The sequence below is a fragment of the Heterodontus francisci genome, chromosome 14 (genome assembly GCF_036365525.1).
Source record: "Heterodontus francisci isolate sHetFra1 chromosome 14, sHetFra1.hap1, whole genome shotgun sequence".
In the NCBI taxonomy this organism is placed as follows: Eukaryota; Metazoa; Chordata; class Chondrichthyes; order Heterodontiformes; family Heterodontidae; genus Heterodontus; species Heterodontus francisci.
In genome coordinates, this window is record NC_090384.1 from 81,384,321 (window position 1) to 81,398,504 (window position 14,184).

At 40.6% G+C, this 14,184-nt stretch overlaps 1 protein-coding gene across 3 annotated transcripts in view; it reads right to left on the minus strand.

Annotated features, from left to right (window-relative positions):
* The window catches only part of ext2 (exostosin glycosyltransferase 2), a 231,496-nt gene that overhangs the window by 129,487 nt on the left and 87,825 nt on the right, over positions 1-14,184 (minus strand). For all 3 annotated transcript variants that reach the window (XM_068046470.1, XM_068046471.1, XM_068046472.1), the window contains exons 6-7: positions 11,823-11,962; positions 9,237-9,330 (exon numbers count right to left, since the gene is read on the minus strand). In XM_068046470.1, coding sequence (XP_067902571.1) covers positions 9,237-9,330; positions 11,823-11,962 — 234 coding nt within the window. The remainder of the gene's footprint in view (positions 1-9,236; positions 9,331-11,822; positions 11,963-14,184) is intronic.

Here is a 14,184-nt window from a genome sequence, read left to right on the forward strand (position 1 = left end):
TCTTATAATTAATAAAGAAACACCAGTAGAAGGAAGGTAAGCAGCCGTTGAATTTTCTGTTTTATTTGTAAGGAGTAAGGTTTATCAGTATTAGTCGGGTTTTAGTTAGCAACGTAAGTGATTGGCGAGTGGATGCGTTAATTATGAGAAAAGGTTGAACAGGTTGAGCCTACATCCATTGGAGTGTAGAAGAATGAGAGGTGATCTTATTGAAACATATAAGATCCTGAGGAGACTTGACAGGGTGGATGCTGGAAGGATGTTTCTACTTATGGGCGAGAATAGAACTAGGGGACACAGTTTAAAAATAAGGGGTCTCCCATTTGAGACGGAAATGAGGAGAATTTCTTTTCTCTTGGAGGGTCTTGGGTCTGTGGAATTCACTTTCTTAGAGAGCAGTAGAGGCTGAGTTAGATAGGTTCTTGATAGATAAGTGAGTCAAGTGTTATGGGGGCAGACAGGAAAGTGGAGTTGAGGCCACATTCAGATCAGCCATGATCTTATCAAATGGCAGAACAGGCCTGAGGGGCTGAATGGCCTACTCCGGTTTCTAATTCGTATGTTCATATTGTTATGAGTGCTTCCATTTTTTTGGCAAATTTAAAGATTTATGTTTCAAAACTGAAAAGATTCCATAGATGCTGGAACATCGAATGTTTTTTTTTTAAAAGGGAGGTCACCAGAAGGTTTTTGGACTGAGCTTAAAAACAAACAATTACTGGAAGGCACCTGTCTGCAGATAATTACCCAGCAGGGGTTGTTTTTGACTTGGGGAATGAGGTTTACAGAGAAGTGACAGGTCAACATTTATAGAGATCAGGAGGCTTGTGACAGTGTTTATGGTTTCGCTTTGGACAGTGAGTTGGGATATGGACAAGGGTTTGAACTTGCCAAGATGAACAAGCCATCCCCAAGCCTGCCAGTTTTCCATCTCTTGAGGAGCTGAAAAGCAAGTGTAAGAAGCAGACTGAAATTGTGGCTGCATTCCTCCTGTAAGGCCTGTGTCTGAAACTTCTGTTGTTGCATTTCCTGGAAGCCTACCCAAACTGATCTTCATTGTCGCCTGAAAAGAACTGTTCTAGGAAGACCCTAGTGACAGCCGTCTATATGAATTTGGGACACTAAACCAAAACAAAGGACATCTCTCCATATTAGAATTAGAATATCTTCTCTTTCTTCTTCAAAGATTTGCAAGTATTTAACCCAAGTGTATCTTTGTCTGTTTATTTTGTAATAGAGCTCTAAAACACAAATCCCTTTATTTTTCCAGTTAACCAGTGTATTTGTGTGTGTGTGTGTGTGTGTGTGAGGGGCTAAGGTAAAAAGGAAACTTTAATATTTCAATCTGTGTTTATGCTTTACTTCATTACTGGTTAAGGCCTGTTTTATTATAATAAACTGATAATTTTGTTGTTTATGGAAGAAACCTGGTTGGTGTTTTATTCTGGGATAAAAATAGAGTCTATCATTGACCGTATCGGTAAGTGGGAAAAAATTTAAATATATGTTATGACCCATGGAGAAGTGGAACCAGAAAAAACAGTGCACTCTTCCCGCCTCGGTCTTAACAGTATGTATGCATGTAAGAGACTCTATGACAAATGGTCATTTACAAAGTACTGCATTTTATAACCTTTCCTATTTTTTTCCAAATGCTTAAATGCATGAAGAAAATTGGATTTGCTAAAGGATACCCACCCTGTCAACAACTCAAAAAAAACCACCCACATGATTGTGAATGAAGGGCGGCACAGTGGCTAGCACCGCAGCCTCATAGCTCTAGCGACCCAAGTTCGATTCTCGGTACTGCCTGTGTGGAGTTTGCAAGTTCTCCCTGTGACCGCGTGGGTTTCCGCCGGGTGCTCCGGTTTCCTCCCACAGCCAAAGACTTGCAGATTGATAGGTAAATTGGCCATTGTAAATTGCCCCTAGTGTAGGTAGGTTGTAGGAGAATTGTGGGGATCTGGTAGGGAATATGGGATTAATGTAGGATTAGTATAAAATGGGTGGTTGATGGTCCGCACAGACTCGGTGGGCTGATGGGCCTGTTTCAGTGCTGTATCTCTAAATAAGATTTGGTGTCTTAGACTGTGAATAAAAAGGTACTTTTAAAAAATTGAAGTTTTTATTTTGATCACTTGTGCTCCACAGTTGCCCGTTGTCATGTGACAAATTGCCATGGTGAACCCCATGTACTGTGCATAGAAGTTACAACATAGCAACAGGCCATTCAGCCAACTAGTCCGTGTTGGTGCTTACCCTTCATTTGAACAAATAGTTTCAATCACATTTACCTGCCGTATTCCTATATCCCTTTAGTCCCTTTTTCTTCATCCACCAACCCAATCTAATATTGACTGTTGGCATCATTTTAACTCAACCATGATGCCTGGAAGTGAATTTCACAGCCTCACAACTCTGTGGCGCCCGCCACAAACACTGTTGCCTGGCCACTGTCTCGGGGAATCAAACTGTTTGCAACTTTGGCGTCCTATTTCACCCTGAGCTTCTGATGCCATATTCTCTCCATCACAATACAGCCCACTTTCACCTCCATAACATCGCCCAATCATATCCCCTACCTCATCTTATCTACTACTGAAACTCTCATCAATGCTTCTGTTACCTCCAGACTCACCTATTCCAATGCTCTCCTGGCCAGCCTCTCCATCATAAGCATGAGCCAATCAAAACTTAATGCATTCTATCCCGCACCAAGTCCCACACATGCATCACTCCTGAGCTCACTGATATACATCAGCTCCCAGTCCACCAACGTCGCAATTTAAAAATGCGCATCCTTCATGTTCCAATTCGCCATGGCCTCAGACCTCCTTATCTCGAACATCTTCCTTACAACCCTCTGAAATCTCTGCATTCTTCTAATTCTGGACCTGTTCATCCCCCACTCCATTCATCCCACAAGTGCAGCTATAACGTCAGCTGTCCAAGCCCTGAAGTCCCTCCCTAAACTTCTCAGTCTCTCAGTGGATACCTCTCCTCCTTTAAGACCCTCTTAAAGAAATGGCTGCATTTACTGACAATGCAACCACTTGGTGGTGCAATACTGGCACATGTGCAAATGCAGCTTCATCCACTGAAACGTCACTGTCTGCGACATCAAGGCAGCTGCCAGTAATAAAGATGGCGCTGCTCAATTTATCACAAAAAACAAATTAAACCCAAACTCCTCAACGATTGCAATCACCGCCTCATCCCACCCCTAACAGTACTCTGCTCCCTTCTGCCACCGCGCTTTTCTTTGCCACTCCCCCTGCGCCCATCTGCTCGCCGCTCCCTCTCCGCCTCCCCTCAGCCGTTTGCTCCCCACCTTGCGCTTTGGTGGCTCATTTCCTGCACTTCTTCGGGCGGCGCGGTGGGGAGCAATCAGCCAAGGGGGAGAAGCGGTGAGGCCTGGACCAAACGGCCGGTGTTGTTTGGGGGGGGGGTGCGGAGTGGCCAAGCGGGGCGGGTAGAAGCGGCAAGGCCAGGAGCGAGTGACTGCGGGAAGGCAGCAGCAAGGCCAGGAGCGCGTGGTCTCGTTCCAGCACGCGATGACGTTTTAGAGCGTATGCGCGAATTAGTCCTGGCAAACCGTATGCTGACGTAGGGTGTGCATGCGCAGCACCACACTGGCAGGAAGAAACCGTTCTGCACATGTGCACAGCTGGGAATGCACTGATGACGTCGGCCCTAGGCTGCAATATCAGGAGTCACTGTTAAAATTTACCTCTTTGACCAGGCTTTAAGTTACTTGTTCTAATATCTCTTTCTTTGGCTCAGTAACAATTTTTGTCTTATTACTTACCTGTGAAGTAACTTGGAACATTTTCCTTCATTAAAAGTGCTACATAAATGCAAGGGAAGATTACAAAAAGTACAGTAGCAATGTAAGGGATCTACTCATGTAAACCAATATGAAACTGTTGAGAGAAAATAATTATCTCAAAATCTGAAATTGTTACAGGGAATTGTATATTGGTATGTTAGCTTGCCAGATGCACGCCCATTCTGCAGGTTTTTTGGTGTCTGTTTTGTTGGGATCTCCCTCAGCATTGTCTACAACCCCTCATTTGGTGTCATTTGCAAATTTCAGCATAGTTAAGAGGAAGCTAGATAAGTACTTGAGGGTGAAAGGAATAGAAAGATATGCTGACATGGTTAGATGTTGTAGAGTGGGAGAAGGCTCATGTAAAGCACAAACACCAGCAGACCAGTTGGATTGAATGGCCTGCTCCTGTGCTGTAAATTCTATATAATTCTATGTATATAGCTCAGTTCTGTTTCATAGTCTAAACTCAATAGCAGACATCTGTCCTATTCAATTGGTAAGTTCAGACTTTTTGCAGCTTTCAAAGGCTTTCTGGGGCTAGCAAGCTTGTCCCAAATGTATAATTCATCCAATGCTAGATCTTCCAGAACAGAAAGGGACATGACACTGAAATATATTATTCATACATACACATGGCTCAGTTTCTCCAGCACACCAATAATATTGTTACAAAGATTAAAAACAGATGGACAACCTCAAAAGGAGGCAAGGTACAAAATGTGCAGCTATCAAACACCCTATGCATTTGTTACCCATGTAGGCCACACTGAGCCAATGTGGTACAAATTATTCCGTAGTAAAGTATATCCAATAAACTGTAATTACTATATTGCAGCATTGGAAAGCATACTTATGAATTCTATAAATTAACAACCTACTAATCTCTTGTTCCTACAATCAAAAACTAGACTTGTGTACAAATTGAGCAGAGTTAACAAATCAGCTAAAGATTGTAGTACTTCAGTTCATTGCATTTTGTTCTGAAATCCGTTACAAAACTTCTGGCTGCAAGTTAATTGTTAGAGAAGGTTCTAGCTATTTGATCTCACTCCAGTTGGTCTGTCTCACCAAGACTTTTTAAACAAAGGATATAAGGATATAATCCACCTTCTTAAAAAGACTTTTGTAGCCTCCCAAAGAGCAAAAAAACACATCTCATCTTTGTTGCAGATATTAAAGAATACACACACATGAATTCTCATTATCACAGAAGATGATAATTTAACTGCTAATTAGGGGGATGGTACATTTTCCAGATCTCAACATGATGTTTGTAACTGTATTTCTTGCCAAAGACGTCATTGCCAAGATCCTGATACAATACAGCATAAAACCACAACAGGGAGAATTCGGAGGAAGAAGAAAAAGAGAAGTGCGAACCCCCTTACAGTAAGGGACGGAAAGGTCAAGGAGAAGGAGAACTGTGTACAGTTCTGGGCACCACACTATAGGAAAGATGTGATTGCACTGGAGAGGGTGCAGAGGAGATTCACCAGGATGTTGCCTGGGCTGGAGCATTTCAGCTATGAAGAGAGACTGAAAAGGCTAGGGTTGTTTTCCTTAGAGCAGAGAAGGATGAGGGGGGACATGGTTGAGGTATACAAAATTATGAGGGGCATTGATAAGTTAGATAGGAAGAGACTTTTTCTTTTAGTGGAGGGGTCAATAACCAGGGGGCATAGATTTAAGGTAAGTGGCAGGAGGTTTCAAGGGGATTTGAGGAAAAACTTTTTCACCCAGAGGGTGCTTGGAATCTGGAATACACTGCCTGAAGTGGTGGTAGAGGCAGGAACCCTCACAAAATTTAAGTATTTAGATGAGCACTTGAAATGCCATAGCATACAAGGCTACGGGCCGTGTGCGGGAAAATGGGATTAGAATAGTTAGGTGCTTGATGGCCGGCCCAGACACAGTGAGCCGAAGGGTCTGTTTCTGTGCTGTATAACTCTATGACTATGACTCTAAGGGCTATCCAGGCTCTCCACATGCACCTCCTGCAGGTCTTAGCACAGATTATACACCTCCTTTCTTGGTCAGAGGCAGTATTTGGCATAAGATGTTAAAGGTGGAAATACCATTTAAAAATAAATCTCAAAAACAAACCATTACATTCCTTTATGTCCAGTTGTAATGAAGTGTAAGTTCAACAGAATTGTTCAATTATAGGAAATAGTACAACCTCCCTTTATTAATGTGTGTAATCATCTATTTCAAACACCTACTCAAAGGAATATTAAAAGTACTAGGTGATAACACTGCTAGTTACAATAGGATATATTTTTCCCCTTTCCTCTTAAACTGCATACAACACCAGCACACAACTGCAGGCATCAATGGTCAAAATAACAATGAGGCTAATAGTTCTCCATGTTATTTATGTGTAAATGGTACAGCAACATCAGGCAAGGAGCAGATGTGCGGCTGAATGCAAATATTCAAAAGTTGCTGATCGAGCTGTGCCCCTCTGCCATTAACTTTATGAAAACAGCATCTTGCTGTCTGCTTCACCGTTAACATGCATTGAATGGCATGAAGTTGCTGTATTTGTGTGGTAGAAAGAATTAAACTCACCACAGAAAGTTAAGTTTTGTCATTACAAGTGTAATCATCCTTTTAATGGCAATAATAAATAATTTCAAGTCAATTAACCTATCCAGCACTGAAAATTAATGGAGTCTCATTCTTGCAGATATTAATTGTTTATTTTTAAAATGTCACATTTATAATTAAAACTTTTTAACTTTTTCATTTGTTTTTTTTCCTCTCTCTTGATCCAATCTACTTTCTCGCTTTCTGTACCTGATTTGACATTGAAAGATACTTTCACAAGAGAAATAAAGCTCAGCTGGGATATGAACCAGACAACTTTCTATGAACACTGGCAGACTTAAAACAGTTCTAGAACCAGCCGATCAGTTTTCTGCAGCAGGCATGCTGATGGCTAACAGAGTTGTGCTTAAAAATACAAAGGTATGCATGAGCATTTTAAATTCTCAAAATACTTCTAAAGATAGTTTTGAAGACTGAACTCGGATATTGATATTGCCTGACAGGCCAGTGCACTCCCACTGATGCAAGCTTTGAATTTTGATGATAAATGACAGTTCTGCTGCGCACAGAGCTGAGATGTGGACAGTTACAAGGATGCTCAACAATATACTCCAGCTCCCTATGGTACCATCAGAGATACATAATCAACCAGCGATACACAGCTGGCAAATGAAGCACTATGAGGGGCCCATGCCCATTTAGGCTTATTTACTTTAGTGATCTGCAGGAAAGAGTGGGAATAATCTTAAATAGAGAACTGCTCTACACCATATTGTTACGACCAGGTGAACAAGGTGTCTAGGGGTCCCTTTTAGCCTTCATTTGGTCTTGTTGTAACAGGGTTTATGTTTTTAAACAAACTGTGTTTTGAGCTCCCCCTTGGTGAATCCTTGTTCACCGCTTTCCAATTTTAAAGCAAAGAAATGAGCACAGACAGGCTTTCTTAGGTTTAAAGAAGAAAAGTGAAATTTATTAAAACTTAAACTCTAATTTGGTTAACGCCTACGGATACACACCGCATCCACGCTAGCATGCGTACGCGATATGCACATGCAAAAAGAGACAGAAAAGAGAAGAAAAAGAGAGGTTTGAGGCAATCTCTGAAGATGGGTTTGTTACTGTGCTTCAAGCTCGCTGTAGAGTCCTTGATTGTAGGTCGTCTTGCTTTTTGTTGGGGCCCAGTATTCTTCTTTGACCTTGTTCCCTGGAAGAGACTTTTCTCTCTTGGGGTTCCCCGTTTTCAATGGGTCTTCAGTTCCGTGAGAAGGAGATGGCAGCAGATAGGAGAGAGATGTTCTCAGTCCAGGAGCAAAGAGCTTTCTGAGTTTTAAAACTCTGTGGCAAGTTCAAATTCAAAAAACTCCAACAGCCAGTTAGTCATATGACTAAGCTGGTCTGACCACGTCTGTTTGCGTTTTCGGCTATTTTAGCTGTTAACCTGCTAGCTTCTCCACCTTCAATGTCTGGTAATCAAAAGTCCATTGTGGATTAAATTGGAGCAGGGAGTGGCACCTTTTTCCTTTCCAAGTACTATCTGTTACAATGCAAATGTCTTTCCAGTCAAGGGCCTGGTGTTTGTTTTAAAAAAACAAGTTCTTTCTTTACTCCATTAACAGTTTAAAAATCAAAGTTCATGTGGTGAAATTAATGTGTCTCATTTTTGGCAGGTGGGGCCTGCATGACAATATGCTCTTAAAAAAGAAATATCACTTAACACTTTGCTTTAAAAAAAGACTGGCATTTATATAGCACCTTTCACGACCACCTGACATCTCAATGCACTGTGCAGCTAATGAAGTACTTTTGAGTGCAGTCACTGTTGTAATGCAGGCAATGCGGCAGCCAATTTGTACACAGCAAGTTCCTACAAACAGCTGTGTGATAATGACCTGTTTTCAGGGGCATTTTAAAGCTCAATAGAATATGCTGTCAATGCAAATTTTAAGAATCTGGTTTTGATACTAGATAAATGTCACCTTGGCTCAGTTGTAGCACTCCATCTCTGAATCAGAAGTTTGACAGACCATGGACTTGAGCCCCTTATTTGGTCTGGCACTTCTATATGGTACTGAATGAGTGCTGCATTGTCAGAGGTACCATCATACAGAAGACGTGTTAAACTTATGCCCTAACTGCTAGCTCAGGTAGAACGCAATGGCACTATTTTAAGAAACAGTTCCCCATGGTCCTGGCCAACATTTTTCCCTCAACACCAAAAAAATTTACATTATCTGGTCATTGATTCATTTGCCTCATTTGCCTAAAAATAACAGTGACTGCACTTCAAAGATTAACCTTGTAAAGGACCTTGGGATATCCTGAGGATCTGATAAAGCATTATATAAATGTAAGTTAACTCTTTAGAATCTAAATAATAATTCAGGAGCCAGCAGTAATCCTTCTGTGAAGCAATCAAAGGTTGTACAACACTTTTTGTAAGACTTGGAGAAATCCCAACAGAATTAAACAGCCTTAATCTACATGTCCATTCACCATGATAAGAAAATATTGGGAAATTTCCATTTTTACCCTCAAATTTAGGAGAAAATAACCTATTTATTCACCATCCAGATTTTCTTTTTGTAATTAAAAAAATTTTAACTTAATAACCCCAATAACATCCATACATTCTTTTCACCTATTTGTACTTGCACATTTTCCAATTATACAAAGTTTGACTTCAATTTCTGCGCGCGCACATGTGCTGGTATGTAAACACAAAAATAAAAACAAAAGTTAACAGCCAGATATTGGAATAGAGATACTGCAGCTTAAAAAGATTTGTATGCAAGTACAACCAAACCTAATTGCAACTGACATGCCATCTTAAGAGAAAATGTTCACTTTGCCATACCCGTTTCTGCATGTCTTCAATTTGTTGCTGAGGAATAGTCTTTAAAACACTGTACATTTCAGAAAGCTTGTCTTCAGGTATGACCACAGAGGCTCTGGAAAATGAACACAGAGGTAATAATGGTTAGGTTTATACAACTGAATATGGAATGATTTCCCCAATCTTCTCTCTTATGCTTCTGAAGCCACAGACTTATGCTGGTGTATGATTGCATGGAAACCAGCAGTACTACAGTACCTTACCAAGAAACAAATCAACAAAGTTTTAGCATCAACTGTTTATATCTGTGCAATATAATAAGGTTAGCATGAAATCCTGAATATGAGCATGGACTTGGATATGCATTAATATCACTGGGAATCTTCTCACTTAGCTCGCTTTGTCTGATAAACAAAGTTCTAGTGGGTAGGGTGGTCCTAGCCAGATAAGCAACAGGAAGTTTAGCAGTTCTGTGCGTACAGTGCATGGTGTTCTCTAGTTAAATGCTACCATACACACTAGCGGGTCCCTCAGCCTTAGCTCTTGCCAAACTGCATCTAAATTATCTGTGGTAAATGCAGTTAAATCTTATGAGGAGGGAGTGTACACTCTGCATCAGGCTAATAAAAACAGTTTATATGGCTTTCTCTGTTATTTTGTGTGCAGACTCTTAAGCATGGCATAGAGATTCCATGCATGCCATACACATGGCTGACCGGGGGGAGGAACCTCCTCCTGTGCGAAACTAAACCGACAATTAGAAGATTATAAAATACACAGACCATCACAGCTGAACGTAATCCTGTCCTCACCAGATATCTGGCTAAAGTATAGCGACGTGGATTGGAATCCTCGGCTGATCTCCGCGCCCCTCCTGCACCCCCTAATTCCGAGAACAACTTCTGCTGTTCCCACCAACACCCTGGCTGAGATCAGCTAATTCAAATACAGACTAGGGACTGAACTGGGAATATTTCTGGTTTGCATGATTCAATACCAGTCTATATGAGATTCTCTGGATTATTAATACTACTTTGTGGACAACAGTAAACAAGCATTACCACTTTCATTCATTTTGTCACACCAGTGCTCATTTTAGCATAAAGTATACATCAATATTCAGAGTCTGAGTAAAGCTGTCTGAAAGAATTTAACACGGTGGAAAATTGTGCTCGTTGACTTCCAGCATCACTCTCAATAGTGAATAAAATCAACCTAAATCAGTAAAGGTCTGAGAAACAACAGATAAACTTTTAAAGGTTCAATCATAGAATCTTACAGTAGGAGATCATTTGGCCCATCAGACCTCCTTGAAACAGTTGCCCAATTTAATTCAATGATCAAATCTCATGCATGTTTCATCTCTTAAAATTAATGTACTCTCACATAGAGATTTGAAAACTTGAAGAGCATAGAACACTGAAATGCAAGAAGGAAAAATTAACATCCAAATATCATTGTGTTTTGTAGTGGTGGGGGGGAAGGGCGCGCACAGGAGTGCAGAGAAAGAGGAAATTAAAATCAAGTATCACACACTTAGGGCTGAATTTTATAAGCCTGCCGCCGTGACAAAAATGGTGGCCCGCCCATACGGACAGCACGCCAAAGAGCCGCCGCTATTCCAGGCCTGGCGATGCATTTAAATAGTGGGGGACGGGCTGTCCGTCCCTGGCAATGGTGTCAGCTGCCCATGCGCAGGCACTAATGCTATTTTTAAAGGGCTGTCAGCCTTACTGGGAAATTTAAATATTTAAAGGGAAATGGAATAAAAATACATCACTTTTGCCCCTCTCCCAACCACCCAATAACAATTAAATTATTTGCCCATCTCCCCCAAAACACTTACCTTTACCATCTGACCTCTCCCCCACACAAACTGCACAGACTTTCAACTACAACCCTTTCCACCATCCCCTACAGCCATGATGCTAATTTGACCCCGTTCTTTCACCCCCCCTGTCCACTACTGATAAACTTATCTCCATCCTCCCAACCCCCCCATAAGTGTTATGCCTTGTTTCCCCAGACGGAAATTCGAAGACCTGGCAGGGCCAGCTGCCAGGCTGAAGATCGCGGCGGCACATCAGGAGGCGACCTGAGATTAATTAATTCACTTATTTTACTTTTATTTAAAGATTTAAATTGCGGTCCCGTCACTGAGCGGCGGGAATCCATCACAAGGCCATGGGCCCTGCCGGCATCAAGGACTGTGGCAGGCCTTATCCAGAGCCATCTTCAGGCCACCCCCTGTCCCCCCTCCCACCATGGATCCTGACGTCGAGGGCTTCTTAAAATCCAGCCCTTAATGTATAACATCACTGGTAATAAACAGATTACAGAAACTAAGTGCATTTAAAATTGGAACTAATTTTTTCTGAAAATTCGAGTAACATTTCACCCACTACAATTTCTCTGCCATTTAAAATGTTCCCCAGTATTCAAATATTTGAAAATATAAAAGTTTATAATGTTCAATTAATTGTTACTTTGTAAGTTGACGGTCATGGCAGAAGTTGTGACAAATTCATTAAGTAACAGGGTTCAGACAACAAAAAAAAAATTGTATTCATTCTTACTGCTGGTACAAGCTGGAGAAAATAAGCATACCTTTTCCAGTCCAGTACTTCTGAAAACGGGAGGATGTAAGAATCTCCAACAATCACAGGAATGCAGCCTGCTTGAAGGACATCACTTAGTATAGCTTGCCCAAGACGTGCTCCACGCAACACAATGCAAAACGTAGCTTCCTGTCAAACAGAAACGACACATCAGCTAGACAGTCTCTTCAGGGGGCTTTAGATGCTATAAGTTTTGCATAAAGTCCATAAATACATAATACGTAAATTAGAGAAACAGGAAAAACCAAGAAAATTCAACATAAAAAATAAACTTGAAGAAAGTGGGAGACTTCTAAAGTGGAAGCAAAATACTGCGGATGTTGGAAACCTGAAATAAGAACAAAGTGCTGGAAATACTCAGGAGGTCTGGCAGCATTTGTGGGGAAAGAAACAGAGTTTACATTTCAGGTCGAAGTTGGACTCTGTATCCTCCACTTTTCTTAGGCTCACCTTTTGCAGGACCATGGCTGTACTCTGCAGAACTCCCAAGCTTCTCCAGCTCTCTAATTTCCCTACCTTTAAAAACCTTCTCAAAACCTATCTTTTTGACAAAGGCTTTGGTCACATATCCTAATTTCTCCCATCGCAGCTCAGTGTCAGTTCCCTCCCTCAAAAGTTCTGTCACATATTTTTCCTACATTAAATACTGCTGTATAAATGAAAATAGATGTGATTGTCCCGCATTTTTGGCCAAAGATTGAGGTCTATTGGGTGAAGGTGGAGAAAATCAAAACTAAAAGTTAGGGAAGAAATAAAATATATAGCAACCCAGAGAAATTACAAGTGAATAACTCATATAAAGAATCAGATGATTTCATGGATCATTACAGAAAATTTTAAATAGCTCATATTAAACATCAAGACGCGAGAAAACTCTGAAATAAGATAATAAAGCCACTCAAATACAATAGTAGCTTTATTATTGCAATATCAAACTTAGATAGTACAAAAGTGGTAGAATTCTTTAAAATTATGGCATAACAATTTACCATAAAGCACCAGTTATTCCTAACAAGTGAAGAAGGAAAGCTACCAGATGGAAATCCACATACTTAGGTCAGAGCTGATAATATTTCATGTCCAAACAACAACTTGTATTTATAAAAAAAAGCGTACATGTATATAGCGTCTTTCACCACCTCAGGATGCCCCAACATGCTTTACAGCCAATGAAGTACTTTTGAAGCGTAGCCACTGTTGTAACATAGGAAACGTGGCAGCCAATTTACGCACAGCAAGCTTCCACAAACAGCAATGTGATAATGAAGAATGAAGAACCAGGGATGTCTCCCCTGCTCTTATATAGCACCTTTAACATAGTGAAATATCCCAAGGCATTTCAAAGGACCATTACTGAACAAAATTTGACATTGAGCCACATTAGGAAATATGAGGGCAAATGACCAAAAGCTGGTCAAAGAGGTTGTTGTTAAGGAACATCTTAAAGGAGGAAAGAAAGGAAAGGAGGGGGAGAGGTTTAGAGAGGGAATTCTAAATATTTAATCTGGTTACTGCAGTCAACGTTTAAAATATTCCAGTGGAAAAATGTAATCAAAAGGTATCTACCATCATATGCGTTTTCTATATCTAATTTAGAAGATCGATTAGACAGTAAATACAACAAAGGAGCGAAACAAAGTTTTAAAAAGCTAGGAATAAGTAGTTGAACATTTAGATAATTACCAATGGTAAGTATAAATATCTGCTCTCTAAAAAAATATTGCTTTTGGGAGCCATACAAGTATACGTAATCACAATGTCATTTTTAACAAAGCAATAAACAATATGCATAAGAGTACGTATGAGACTCTGTATGTCAGGGGCTACTGTAATGAGAACTAATGTTCTTGGTACGTTTTGTAGTCAGGTACAAATTATGAAGGTTCAGACATACATATTGCTTCGACACTATCACTTGAAAATACAATTTCTGCGGCCACAAGTAACACCATTGCTATATAATTCAAGTAATTTTTATACACAAGACAATTAAGCTACTATTTCAACTGAAATTCAATGGAAGGCTCTGTGCTGACTTACATTTATGAATATAATGAAACTATTAATTGATTGGTTAGGTGGCTCAATAAAACAGTACCATTGTCTGACCTGTGATGCACCTAAGGGCTAAATTCTTGAAGTGATACCATCAATGCCACCAGCTGGTTGAAGTAAAGAAGCCAACAGTTACAACTGTGCACATCAATAGAAGTTTGCCACGGCCGCCTCTGGAGGCAATGCCACTGCTGACAACAGATGGAAACCGGTGGTAGCTTGTGCAGACAAACTATTTTTTGGTTCTGCATCCTGTAGTCTTCCCTACAATACAAATGCAGGCTCCATAGTATGCT